Source organism: Pteropus medius, unplaced genomic scaffold, assembly GCF_902729225.1.
Source record: "Pteropus medius unplaced genomic scaffold, Ma_sr-lr_union100, whole genome shotgun sequence".
In the NCBI taxonomy this organism is placed as follows: Eukaryota; Metazoa; Chordata; class Mammalia; order Chiroptera; family Pteropodidae; genus Pteropus; species Pteropus medius.
Window position 1 is genome coordinate 829,998 of NW_024345483.1, and position 12,717 is coordinate 842,714.

Here is a 12,717-nt window from a genome sequence, read left to right on the forward strand (position 1 = left end):
GGCAGGCGGGACGCCCGTTTCCTGGCCGCTCCTGTCCCGGGATTCCCCCTCCCCAAACCCTTGCGGTGATCAGTATGCCCCCCCACCCCGCGCCCCGGCTCTCTGAGTCTTCCGTTAAAAGAGGCTAGAGGCCCGCGAGGCTATGGGTCACGGCAGGCTCGGGCTTCTGGGGATTGGGACAGGGGTAGGGATTGGAGGACTTTGGGAAGGGGGCACCCCGAATGGTGCGCGAACTGGGGCGGGGGTGTCAAGACTGTGCCTAAAATGTTTGAGTGCTGGCTAGTCTGTCCTCTCGTTAAAAGATTTTTTTTTCTGAGCGCCTCCCGAGTACCAGGCACCGCGCCAGAGAACTCTGACTTTACTTGCTTCCTTCTCTCCATTCCTCTTGCTGCTAGTCCCAGGCAGGAGCCCTGGTTTAGTGTCAGTGTTCCTGCCGCAGCTATCCACCCCATCCTCTCCGCCGCCAGCCTCCCACTTCCTTCCTCAGTCCCTCGCCCTAGGCACCCTGCTGGGTCTTGGGACGACTGGAGCCAGAGGCCAGGAATGTTACTCTCTGAGGTCTGTGGTTTGGGTCGTGGATTTCAATTCCTCCTCACTTTTTCAAAAGCTAGCAGCAGGTTTCCCTTGAGCAGGCAGCTTCTCTCACGCCTTCTTCTCACCCTGGGACTTTGCCAGGAAGGTTGTCCCTTGCATTTGTCTTTTTTTGTTTGTTGTTTTTTGTTTTGTTTTGTTTTTTTTTGTTTGTTGTTGATGGTTTGTTTGTTTTTGTTTTTAGGGAGGAAAAGGATAGCTTCATATTTGGGGGATTGATTTCCTGCTGACTACGAACTGTCAAGTGTTCCTAAGCTTCTTGATCTGTCAAACATTCTCAAAATCTCCATAGCACTGGGGCTGTGGCTTGCTTCTCCGTTTGGGGAAGAGGAAAGATGGCTTCTCTCCCCACCCTAGAATTCTTAAGCTCTTCAATTATATAAATGTCTAACCACTATGCCGTACACCAGAAATACAAAATATTAAATGTGAACTGTAACTGAAAAAAAATCGCACGAACAAAAACACCTTCATCCAGGATCCTTAGGGTTAAGAAGCTGACTCACAGGTGCCCTGACTTGCCGGGTGGTTGGGGTGGGGTGAGGTGAACCAGAAATATTCGCTTTGGTCAAGGCTCACCTCGAATCAGTTGTGTGACTTTGGGCACAACTTTACCCCATCTGGGCCTCAGTTTCTCCATCTGTAAGGTGAAAAAGAGGGTTGATTTGGAAAAAAAATCCAGTGGCCCTTCTCATGTTCCCTCCTCTCCCTTCATCCAGTTGAGTGAACATCTTCATTGGGGGGAGGTGGTGCAAAAAATTCACCTCGGTCTTGGATCCTCACATCTAGAGGGGTGTGAGTGCCTGAAAAGCCCCCATGCAAGGATTACACTAGTCCAGTGCATGAGTGTTTTTCAAGTTTTTGTTACTTATTGCCCTAAATGTGGGCTTAATGGCTGGCCGAGAAAATGTATGCATCGTCAGCAGCTTCTTAACCCTAAGGATCCTGGATGAAGGTGTTTTTGTTCGTGCGATTTTTTTTCAGTTACAGTTGACATTTAATATTTTGTATTTCTGGTGTACGGCATAGTGGTTAGACATTTATATAATTTACAATGTGGTACTGTACTTATCAAGGGGATCACTTTGTTTTTACTGAGAAAAGCTAATTGTAGAATTACAGCAACATTTTCATTGCAGACTAGTCTGGGAGCAGAGGTGCTTTAGTGGTTCCGGGCTTTCACTTGTTTATTTGTTTGCCTCTTGAATCTCAGGGTTCTTGTTTTTGGCTTCAGACATCTGGGAGGAGCCGCTACAGGTTCTTGGGTGGTCTTGGCTTGCAATGCCAGTCCTGATTATACCATACTCCCAGCCATGTCACTCATTTTTTGAGGTTTCAGGCCCCTGCTCTCCCTCTCCCCCCCCCATCTGCACTATCTATTCAGGGGACTGGGGGAAATGGAAACTGCTTTACCTAAGCTCAATTCTTCCCTTGCCCCATTGTAAATTAGCCACTTCGAACATGAGAAATGGCATAGGCTTGGCACATCTGTATTCCAGAGCTTGAGATATACAGGAAAATGCATTTTGATGCTCAAGCTGGCAATCCTGCGGTCAGCAGTACAGAGGCCATGCCCACATCTCCTGCCTTGTTAACCCTTTATTTTAGGAAGCAAGTTTCCTGATAGCTTTCTAAAAATAAAATCATTTTGGAAGTGTAATATACAAATATAAAAGTATAGAAATATGAATGAACAGCTCAATGGATTTGCACAAAATAAACATGCCCATGTAACCCCCACTAGACCACAGAATAGAAAATTCTAGTCCCCTCCACCCCACCCTCACCAGCCTCACCATACACCCTCTCCTAGTTCATGCTCCTATCCAAATGAAACTACTCTCCTGCTTTCCACATTAGTTTTCCTGACGGTTTTTTGAAAAGCTTTTAATTATAAAACTTTTTTCAAAGATATATAGAAGTAGAGGAAATAGTAGGGTGACTCTCTGTGTACCCACCACCAGCCTCATTAATTATCAACTAATGGCCACTCTTATTTTCTCTGTACCTAATCTACTCTCCATTTCCAACTTAAATTATTTTAAAGCAAATCTCAGACATATCGTTTCACATGTAATTATTTTAGTATGTATGTATTCCTAGTCATAAGGACTCTGAAAATGCAATAAAATGCCACTATTACAACAAAAAGTTTAGAATAATTTCCTCATACTGAAGAAATTATCCAGTCAGTGTTCAAATCTCCCCTATTTTGTCATAAATGTTTTTTGTTTTGTTTTGTTTTTACTTTGCCTTTTAAAATCAGGGTCCAAATAAGGTCTATATATTAACACATTTTTATTAGCATTTTTTATTTTTCAAAACACTTTTTATTGAATTAGAGCATATATTCAGAAGAGTGCTCAAATCATAAGTATGTACGTGATGAGTTGTCAGAAAATGACTATATCGATGTCAATACCCCACATCAGGCACTAGAATATGACCAGAACCTCAAAAGTCTTCTGGCATCCCTTTCCTCACTGCCTCCCAGAAAATGTAACTTGACCTTGACTTCATACATGAACAGGTGGCTTTTTAAATTTTTATTTTAATTTAATTCTCATTATTTTTTGGCTGTGGCGCATGGCTGTGGCACTCAGGTTGGACTTCTGCTGGCCATCTATTTCCTGGATCACAAGTTTGTGGGTGAATGATTCCTGCCTTTTCTCAGGGCTTAGAGCTTCCCCCGAACACCAGCCTCCAACTCCAATGCAATGAGTATTACAGAAGTGAAGAAATGCAAACTATTTCCACAGTGGTCTAGCCTTCTCTGGGAGTGGCTGTTCTGGCTTTCCTGAACATTCCTGGGCAGTCTTGGCCCTTTGCCGGCCCATTTGCTTTCTGGAAGTGCTGGTCAGGCAGACTGGAGCAAGGCTAGTAATGGCAGCTGATTGGCCAGAGCTCATACCACCGATGCCTTCATCATTTTACATTGAAACATTCTTTTAAAATATCGAGCTTGGTTTTATTATTGATTTTTTAAATAAAGAATTACCATAAAAGGGGAATAACATGGAAAGTTCCTAAAGAGCAGCAAGATTTAGAATAAATAAATGAAATCTGTTATTGGCTCATAATTTACTGATGCTAGTCACTATGACTTGGGTTGCAGATTATTTTGGTTTGCTTCTGTCTCAAAAGGCACCAGGTGGGGTCCCTACGGAGTGGGGGACAGAACTTCATTTTTTATTTTTTTATTTGTATGTTCTAGGATTGAAGGACCTCATGCTGAATCAGAGAAGGGACCCTCCGCCGGTCTTGATGATGTCTATGGCCCCAAGCCCCAGGCTCCCCAAAAGAAGCTCCCTGCTGAAGAAATAAAGCCCACTGCTATTGATACTCCTCGCAGATTTGGAAAGCTGCTAGCAGCCACTCAAATACTGGACAGTATGCTGAATAACTATGACCACAGACTGCGCCCTGGCATTGGTGGTGAGTAACAAAACAGTTCTCCCCCCTCCCCTGGAGGGGAGAGGCTTTAAGGGTATAAATATGGCGAACAGACCTGTGGTATAGGTGAGGGTGCCATGCATGTGGACAAGAACATCTCTTGCTGATCTATCAGGTAAGAGATATCAACTATAGTCTCAGCAATGCCATTACCTTGGTCTAGACTTTTCCTTTCTTTTTACCCTCAGTTTTTCCAACTATAGAATGAGATGACTAGACTAGATGATATGACCTTTGAGGTATGTCCAACTCTTAACAGTCCATGAATTGGATCTTACCATGAAAGAACAAAGAAAGAAAAGGATCAGATGTTGAAACCCATGTAGTATAATCCTTATTCATCTCCCCTTTCCTTCCCTCCGATCACACCCTCCCTTGCCTCATGCCCCTGTTTTACACACCTCTGCCACTTCTGCTTCCTTACAGAGAAGCCCACTGTGATCACTGTCGTGCTCTCTGTCAACACCCTTGGTCCTATCTCTGTCCCGAACATGGTGAGTACTGAGCTTTGATACAGTATCTCCTAGCTCAGGGATCTAATCCATGGGGCCTTTCACATGTTTGTATGTGTTTTTTTTTTATCTCTGTCCATAACATAAGTTTGGGGCGAGGGGAGAGATTTTAATCAATACTTACTTGAGAAGGAGGTTGGAAAACCTGCCTGAAGAAGACCTTTAGAATCCAGATTATATCTTCCAGTCTTTCATTCAAAGTGAAAACAAGAAAGCACCTTTAAACAACACAATGGAATGGCTCGATTTTTTATGGACTTAAGTCTATAGTTATACCAACTCGTGCTCTAAGGCTGTTTCTTTCCTTTTGCCGTGATTTCTTCTCTCCTGTTCCACTACAAACATTCTAGTGTCAGTACTATCCCCAGTTAGCTTTTATTATATCCTACTGGACATACACAAAATTCAAGGTCTCTGCCTACCCCAGGTCATCTGGCTTCCTGAGTGATATGCCTCCTGCAGTCCTGATCCTGCTTAAAGCATGAAGTTCAACCCTGCGCTACAGCAATCAAGGCTGGAACTAACTCAGGGATTTTTTTTAACTCCTTTCCTGACCACGTGATCTAGTCACAGTAGACTATGGGTGTTCCCAAACTATCTTGTACCTCTGAGCCTTTGCTCAAACTATTTCTTGTTTAGTATGCCATTGCTCCAATTTTCTATTTTTCATAAGCCTTATCTTTCAAGGTATAACTCAAATAACATCTCTTTCATGGCATCCTTCCTGACCTCCACAGCTATTTATTGCTCCCTTCTTATACCACGGTCCTCTCTTTGGCATTCAGATCTTATCCCAGTCATTTACCTGATCTTCCCTAGCTTGTTATATTGTAATGATGTGCTCTATGTCTGCCTTGCTCTATCAAGTATGGTCTCCATAATGTAAAGGATTCTGCGTATGTTAGCTGAGCAAATGCATTATGAAAGAGATCCTGCAAAAGTCACTTTCATCTTCAGAGAGCCTGACAATGAGAAAGGCTGTAGTAACTAACTTCATTGCAGTCATAGACTTGGCCTGGACCAGGTCAGACATAGTTTTAGCATACCAACTGGTACCCAACAAGCACTATCTGATTGGGTGAGCTCACAGTCTAGGCTTTGAGGCGGGATTTGCAAATAGACACTCAAAGGTAAGTAAACATTTATGGTAGATCAAGGTGTTTACTTAGGCTGAGTGGAAGAATGAGGTTTCTCCCTGTGATGCTTTGTTTGGCTACCTGGTTCTTGAGGCATGGTGTACTTATGTATTGCTATGTCACAAATTATCTCAAAATACAGTGTTTTAAAACAACAAATAGTAATTAGCTTGCAGCTCACGTGAGTTAGGAAACCAGGCATGATTTAGCTGGATCCTCTGTTTCAAGGTCTCTTACGAGGCTGCAGTTAAGGTGACAGTTGAGTCTGGGGTCTCATCTGAAGGCTCAACTGAGGGAGGGTCCACTTTGAAGGTCTCACATGGCTGATGGCAGGATTTAGTTATTCTCTGGCTATTGCCTGGAGGCCTCCCATTGTCCTTGCCATGTAGGCCTTTCCACAGGGTAGCTCACAATATGGCAGCTGGCTTCGTTCAGGCTGAGCAAGAGCATGAGAAGAGGTATTAGAAATGGAAGCCATAAACTTGTAATCTAATTTTAGTAGTAACATAGCATTGCTTCTGTGGTATTCTGTTCATTAGAAGCAAGTCATATCTAGCCCACAGTCAAGTGGGGAGGATTACACAAGGGCATGGACTCCAGGCAGTGAAGATCATTGGGGGCCATCTTAGAGTCTGTCTACTACACATGGCTATTATGTTTTCCTACTGAAGCATGTAAAATCCTGTAACTACTAGAATGGAATGCTGGGAAATAACAAGGAAGCAGAGAAGCATGAAACCCAATAGATCTTTTTGAGTTTCCGTTGACATTTTAAAGATTTTCTCTTCCTTTGTTGTCAGACTTACTTTTTGCTTTTATCAGTGTGCTTACTACTTAATGAGTATGAATTTAGCGATCGACTTGACTTAAATCATTGTTATACTAAGAAGCAATGGGTTCTGAGCAAGACCCAGAGGTCAAAGTCGTGTGGTCCCACACTCTGCTCCTATTAATGTTGGCAGCATTGACCTCACCTGAGGTGCCAGGAAGTGCTGACACCTGACAATCTAGAGGAATACAGTTTAATAACTCGGCAGCAACCAAACCTGGCATGCAACACAGAACTGGTCTAAATAGGAGCCAATAACTCGATTTTCTTTGGCTACTAAGGTGGTTCTTTAGCCAAGTACCTTTAGAAGATTCCAAACAGTCATGTGGTATTAAATTTTCTCCGAAGTCAGGCCTTTTATATAGTTCCAAATTGTTTCTGAAAGCTGTGGGAGGTCCCAGTTCTTGTACAGCCTTGGTGACACTTGTAGAGTGCTACGCTTGGTGAAGAGGGAGCACATGTCTCTCTCACACAGCCACAACACTTACCAATCAACAGAGCATATTTATCTCCTTGGCCCTTCATGACATGCAAGGCTGTCACTGGGATCCTCATTGTGTTTGAGGCAACTGAGCCTCTCAGCAAGGTTTTGAATCTCCAGTATTCTATTACACAGTAGGAGTGGTTGTTTGAGGAGAGTTCCAACACCCTTCAGTCAGATGTTACCTAGAGGACAAGAATTGTTTTCATGGAGAAAAACCTGAGCCCAGAGCATGAGGATTTAAATGAAATGTTTCTACCAGTCTCCTGGCTTGAGCTTAGAAGGCAGCGACCACTCTGGAAATGACTGCCCTACACAGTATCAACAGTAGTTATTGCAAGCAATTCTAATTAAGCCAATTCCTTGACGCCAAATTTCTAGAGTTTCGACTGAGCTAAAAGAGGTGTATATCCGAAGATACCTTGTCGAATGGAGAAAAATAGAACTGCTGGTTATCAGTTGGTGTGTAGTGAACCTACATTTGATATTTGGTTAAATGGAAATTAACTGCTCATTTGAAACACTATAGCACAGTAGGAGCACATTGTGGGTTGCAGAGGAGAAGTCTTCCTCTACCACCAAGTACTTCACATGGCCTGAGAACGAAGGAGACTCTGCGGGCCAAGTTGGAACTGCCAGACACTTGGGACTGTAGAAATGCTCTGAAGGCCGATTGTGAAGGCTAGAGGATCTGGGCAGGGCAGGGCTGGGGCTCCTATGTGAATGGTAGCCAGCTCTGCCACTTTTTTTCTGTTTACTTCTTTGGATTACTCCAGGGAACATTCCCAGTCTGGGAGGCTGGGTCCCAGCAATTTGGCAGTGGCGATCATCATCTTTTGGTCTGGGCATTGCCCCCCGTGGGCTCTACTGGCTTCCAGGGTTGTGGATGTCTGGTTGGTGTTTACTGTTTGATACAGGATAACTCAAGAGAAAGACCTAGGGAATCTGCAGAGGGAAATTGGACCTTGGTACCCAAAGGGATTGTTAATTCAAGTGAAGTAAGCACTGGAAGGGAAGATCAGTGAAGGTTGTTCCAGGACAAGGATATGATTGTGGCGCTCTGAACATCAGAGCCAGTGTGCTGCTGTTAATTTATGTGATTTTGAACAGGCCCCTTTCTCTCTGAGTCTCAGTTTACCCAACTCTAAAGTAAAGGCAGTCATGCTAGCCCTCAAAGTTCTACCTTGGTCCAATTCTGGTATTTGGTGTTCAAGCTGCTTGCAGTTCTATTATAGTCTGTTTTGATTCTCTTCAGTTCCAGTGGTATAAATTTCTAGCTTCTCATGCTTCTTCCTATGAAATATCTTTCTTGATGTTAACAGTTTATGAAAGAGAAACTATCTGGAGACCAAATAATCATAGATATATCTATGTACACACACACACACACACACACACACACACACACACATTCAGAGGTTAGGTGCCCTTGTTTAAAGGAAAGCAAAACAAAACAAAAATGATTCAAAAAGCATGAGACTAAAGAATTTCTCTTGCGGCTCAAAGCACTTCATTTTTTAATATAATTCTGAAGGATGAAGGAGTTTGGTTAATTAACAACTTTCTTCCCCAAATAAAAGCTGAAAGGGGAAACTTTGCTGTATACAATCAAAGCTGTGCGTGTTGGTGAATGTGAGTTGAGATCTTTGATCTGCTATGAAGCTGTGGGGGCTAAGATGGTGTTGACCTGGCTGGAGTAGCATTACAGCCCTATAAGGGAGTGGTGACATGATGAGCCCAGCCCATACAATTAAGCCACTATTGTCTTTCTGTTTCTAGATGACATATATCTTCCCAGACTGTTATCCATTTGGAAAAGTTCCTTTCTTTTTGAAATACCTGGAAATAGAAAACTCCTACAGCCAAATTCATGTTGTTTTCCTCTGTGCAAACCTAAGTGGCTTCCTATCTGCTTGATAGGCCCATCACAGCATGCCATGAGAATGTTCTTTGTCTGCACAACCCCAAATGTGTGCTTTTTTATTCTTCCCACCAGGAATACTCCATTGACATTACCTTATGCCAGACCTGGTATGATGAACGCCTCCGTTACAACGGCAGCTTTGAGAGCTTTGTTCTGAATGGTGACGTGGTGAGCCAGTTATGGATCCCAGACACCTTTTTTAGGAATTCTAAGAGGATCCACGATTATGGGGTCACCAGACTCAACCACATGGTTCGCATCCACAAAGATGGCAAGGTGTTGTACACAGATAGGTACGTCAAACCTCTGGATTCTTACCTCTTGGGACTCTTCTTCCTCTTCTGAGAATTTTTACTAAAGAAACATAGATAGAGGTTTCATCCTGAATGATACTTCTAAGGGCCCTTCCAAGCTTCCCTAGACCATGACTCAAACCCCTCATGTACAGACACAGATACCAAGACCTCAGGATAGAACGATATTGCTTAAGTCCGCACACCAAATTTGCGGCAGAGCTGGGACTTGTACCCAGTGACTTGGTTTCAAGTCCAGAGCTCCTTCCACTAGAATTCACCAGTATGACTGCATTGCCCAGACAATTCCATCCTAAGTGTACACTGAAAGTAAAGACATGTCCACAGTGGTGGAATTGTCTATGAGGAGCAGTAACACAGCGATTGGAAAGATACCAAAGATGAGCTAGATACCTGAATACCTGGCAAGGGAAGCTTGTGAATGGATGGTATAGGGGTGGGGAGGTGGTAGAGAATGGGAGAATGTTGGCAGGTCCTGGAAGCTGGGATGGGCAAGAAACAAAAGCCCATCATCTAGTTGGTCCCTACAGTTCTCCAATGTTGGAGACCAGAGTAGCCAAATATTTCCAAGCTGTTCTTCTTCTCTTTTTGTCTTTCCTTTGAGCTCTTTGTCTCAAATCCCATTGTTGCCACTCACTCGTGGTGGTCCCCAGGCCCAAATTAGGTGGATACCTAAATGCTAAGGACCAGACTAATGAAGTTCCTTTCTTCCTTCCAGGATGATCATTGATGCTAGATGTTCACTCCACATGCTCAAATTTCCAATGGATTCTCACTCTTGCCCTCTGTCTTTCTCTAGCTGTGAGTACCTTCTTAGGTTTCTGGGACCCTAGAGTCATGCCGGGCCCCTTCTTTTTCTCATCCTTGCTCTTTATATTTCTCCTAAGATGGTGCCAAGTTTGCCTAGGGCTACCCAATTCATATTCATCTCTTTTCCTGTTGACAGTGCTGTATTGCTCAACCTGGGCCTTATGTTGGGTAACTCCCTCTCCCTTCTACCCCATCTCAAGTCAATCACCAACCTCTGAAGTGTATCTTGAGTATGTCTGCTTTTGTCCATCTCCACTGTCATTATGTTGGTTTAGGTCTTTGTTACCTTCCACTTGGACTTTTGCAACATCTTCAGTTTGAAATTGAACCTGTCCAAAAATAAATACATTGTCTCCTCCCAGCCTCTACCCCTAAAATAAATGTGTTGCTTCTGTGTTCCCACTTATCTCACTGAAAGGCACCATCACCCATTCAGTTGTTCAAGCCAAGAACTTTGATGCTTTTTTTCCCTTCACCTGCTACATATAATCAATCAACACATCTTGTTGATGTTCCCTTCTAAACCTCTCTTGGTCCTGTCTGTTACTCTGCATTTTCACTGCCATAGCTTTGAATCCTGCCTTCATTCATTGTATTATGCCTGTATTACTGCTCTGGCCATAACTGGTATTCCTGTCTGACCATCTTTATATAATGAGCAGAGTGACCTAGCTGAAGAATCATCTAGACCAGGTCACTTCTTAGTTTCAAATACTTCCTCAACTCTCATGTATCAATTGCTTAAAATGTCCCTCAAGGCCTGGTCCCCAAAGAACTGGCCCCTGCTACCCACTGCTACATACTTCATTCATCCTCTGTGAGCTAGGCATCCTGAACTTTGGGCATTTTCATTATACATCAGGCATGTTCATCTCTCTATGCTTTCAACACCCTCCTCACCCTTTCAGCCTCATCCATACAAAGAAAATTGACTAAACTTTTAACACTTATTGGAATGTCACTTACTCTATGAAATTTTTTCTGGGTGTGTCCCCAAGTGATCTTTCTTCCCCTGTTTCCCCACTGCCCTAAGAGCAGAGGTTTCTCAGAGCAATTCCAACAATTACAGATGTAAACTCACTGTCCTAGTCAATAAAATGTGAATGCGTGAGGACAGGGCTCCTGCCTTGTTCATCTCTATTTCCAGCATGGGGCTTGGTACTGAGGAATGCTCAGTAAATGCAGTTACTGAATGGACTTCAACAATGAGGTAAGAGAGGCAAGATATGACACTGGTGAGGCCAGAGTCAGGACTCCAAGGCACTGCTCAGACTCCATGTTGGGTGGAGACCTCCACTAGGCTTCCCAGTCTCACATGACCCTCTTTTCCACATTGCTTTACAGTTTCCTATCCTGAGAATGAGATAATATACAAGTGGGATGATTTCAAGCTTGACATCAATGATGGTAATTCCTGGAAGCTTTTACAGTTTGACTTTACAGGAGTGAGCAACGAGACCAAAACTATCTCAACTATAGCTGGTAAGTACACGTTGGGGGCAGGGCTATAAGCAGAGGGTGATAAGGATGAGTGGAGGTGGCCATCTGTACATAGAAATGCTATGAAATTATCCCATGGAAATATTGTAGAACATGGTTCCCGTCTTATAAATGCTAAGCACTTACAACTGTTTGCAGAGGAAACTGAGACTTTATAACTACATCTCAGTCTCATCTGCAAAGAAGTAAGTGCTTTGCCAAGCTCCTAAGAGGGTCGAGAGGGTTGGTAAGTAGATAAAGTTATATTACTGTCAGAATTTGCAACCAGCTTTGTCACGAAGACCCTTCAGTTTTAAAGTCTTTGTTACAATTGACCTACATGCATGACTTTAGGAAATGGAGCTCATGTGAGTTCTCCACATCCAGAACAAATCCAAGCTGGCTAAGTTGGAAGCAAAGTCTGTCCTAATAGGAAGTGGAGGCTTGAAGTCTAATGTCAGCTAGGGGAGGGCTGGGGTAGTATGGAAGGAGTTCCAGCAGCTACAGTGGCTGCTGCATCAACCTTTATTTTAAAGGAGCAGCTCTGACAAGCACAGATTCCTGTGAAATCTTCATGGTGAATTCAGCATGGACATATGGTGATCACTGGTTTTCTGACCTTGTTCCTAACAAGGACCAGAAGGGAGGGTCCTGGGTCTCTTAAACTCGAGCTTCCAACTAGGTGTGAGCATCTTTGCTTGTGTTCCTAGGTGATCTGAATGAGGAGCCAAGGGACCTCCCTAGGGTTGCTCCCAGAGCAGCCCTGGAAACCCTCTTCACACATACTGACCAAGTCAGGGCAGTGGAGGCACTGCCCTCATCGTTTCCAGAATGCGGATGGAGCCAGTCACTCAACCAGCCATTTGCCATGGGAGGCATCTTGCTTTGATTCCATGGGGCTAGGCAGAAAATCTATTCTTGCTTTACTTGTTGAGTTGGTCACTGGGTGAGGGGTAGCTCATGCTCATCTGGCTAGAGCTTTGCTTGCATAGTATTAGACAAGGGGAGAGGTCTGCTTTACAAATGCTTTTGCTCAGGGGCTCTGGGTAAGCAGCTTTACTACATTTGACTCAGGATCCTTGCTCTTCCGCCAGCTAACCTGGGCCTGCTTCTTGCCTTTCTGCACCTCAGTTTCCCCAGACAGGTGTGACTCATCATCAAAAACGGCAGGAGACAAGGCCCAGGGGC

The 12,717-nt window shown here is 43.8% G+C and overlaps 1 protein-coding gene across 1 annotated transcript in view; it reads left to right on the top strand.

The window, feature by feature from the left end:
• GABRE (gamma-aminobutyric acid type A receptor subunit epsilon) overlaps positions 1 to 12,717 on the top strand; it is a 20,527-nt gene that overhangs the window by 2,251 nt on the left and 5,559 nt on the right. Inside the window, exons 2-6 of the mRNA XM_039873945.1 lie at positions 3,806 to 4,026; positions 4,471 to 4,538; positions 8,999 to 9,219; positions 9,959 to 10,041; positions 11,395 to 11,532. Of these exons, the coding sequence (XP_039729879.1) occupies positions 3,806 to 4,026; positions 4,471 to 4,538; positions 8,999 to 9,219; positions 9,959 to 10,041; positions 11,395 to 11,532 (731 nt within the window). The remainder of the gene's footprint in view (positions 1 to 3,805; positions 4,027 to 4,470; positions 4,539 to 8,998; positions 9,220 to 9,958; positions 10,042 to 11,394; positions 11,533 to 12,717) is intronic.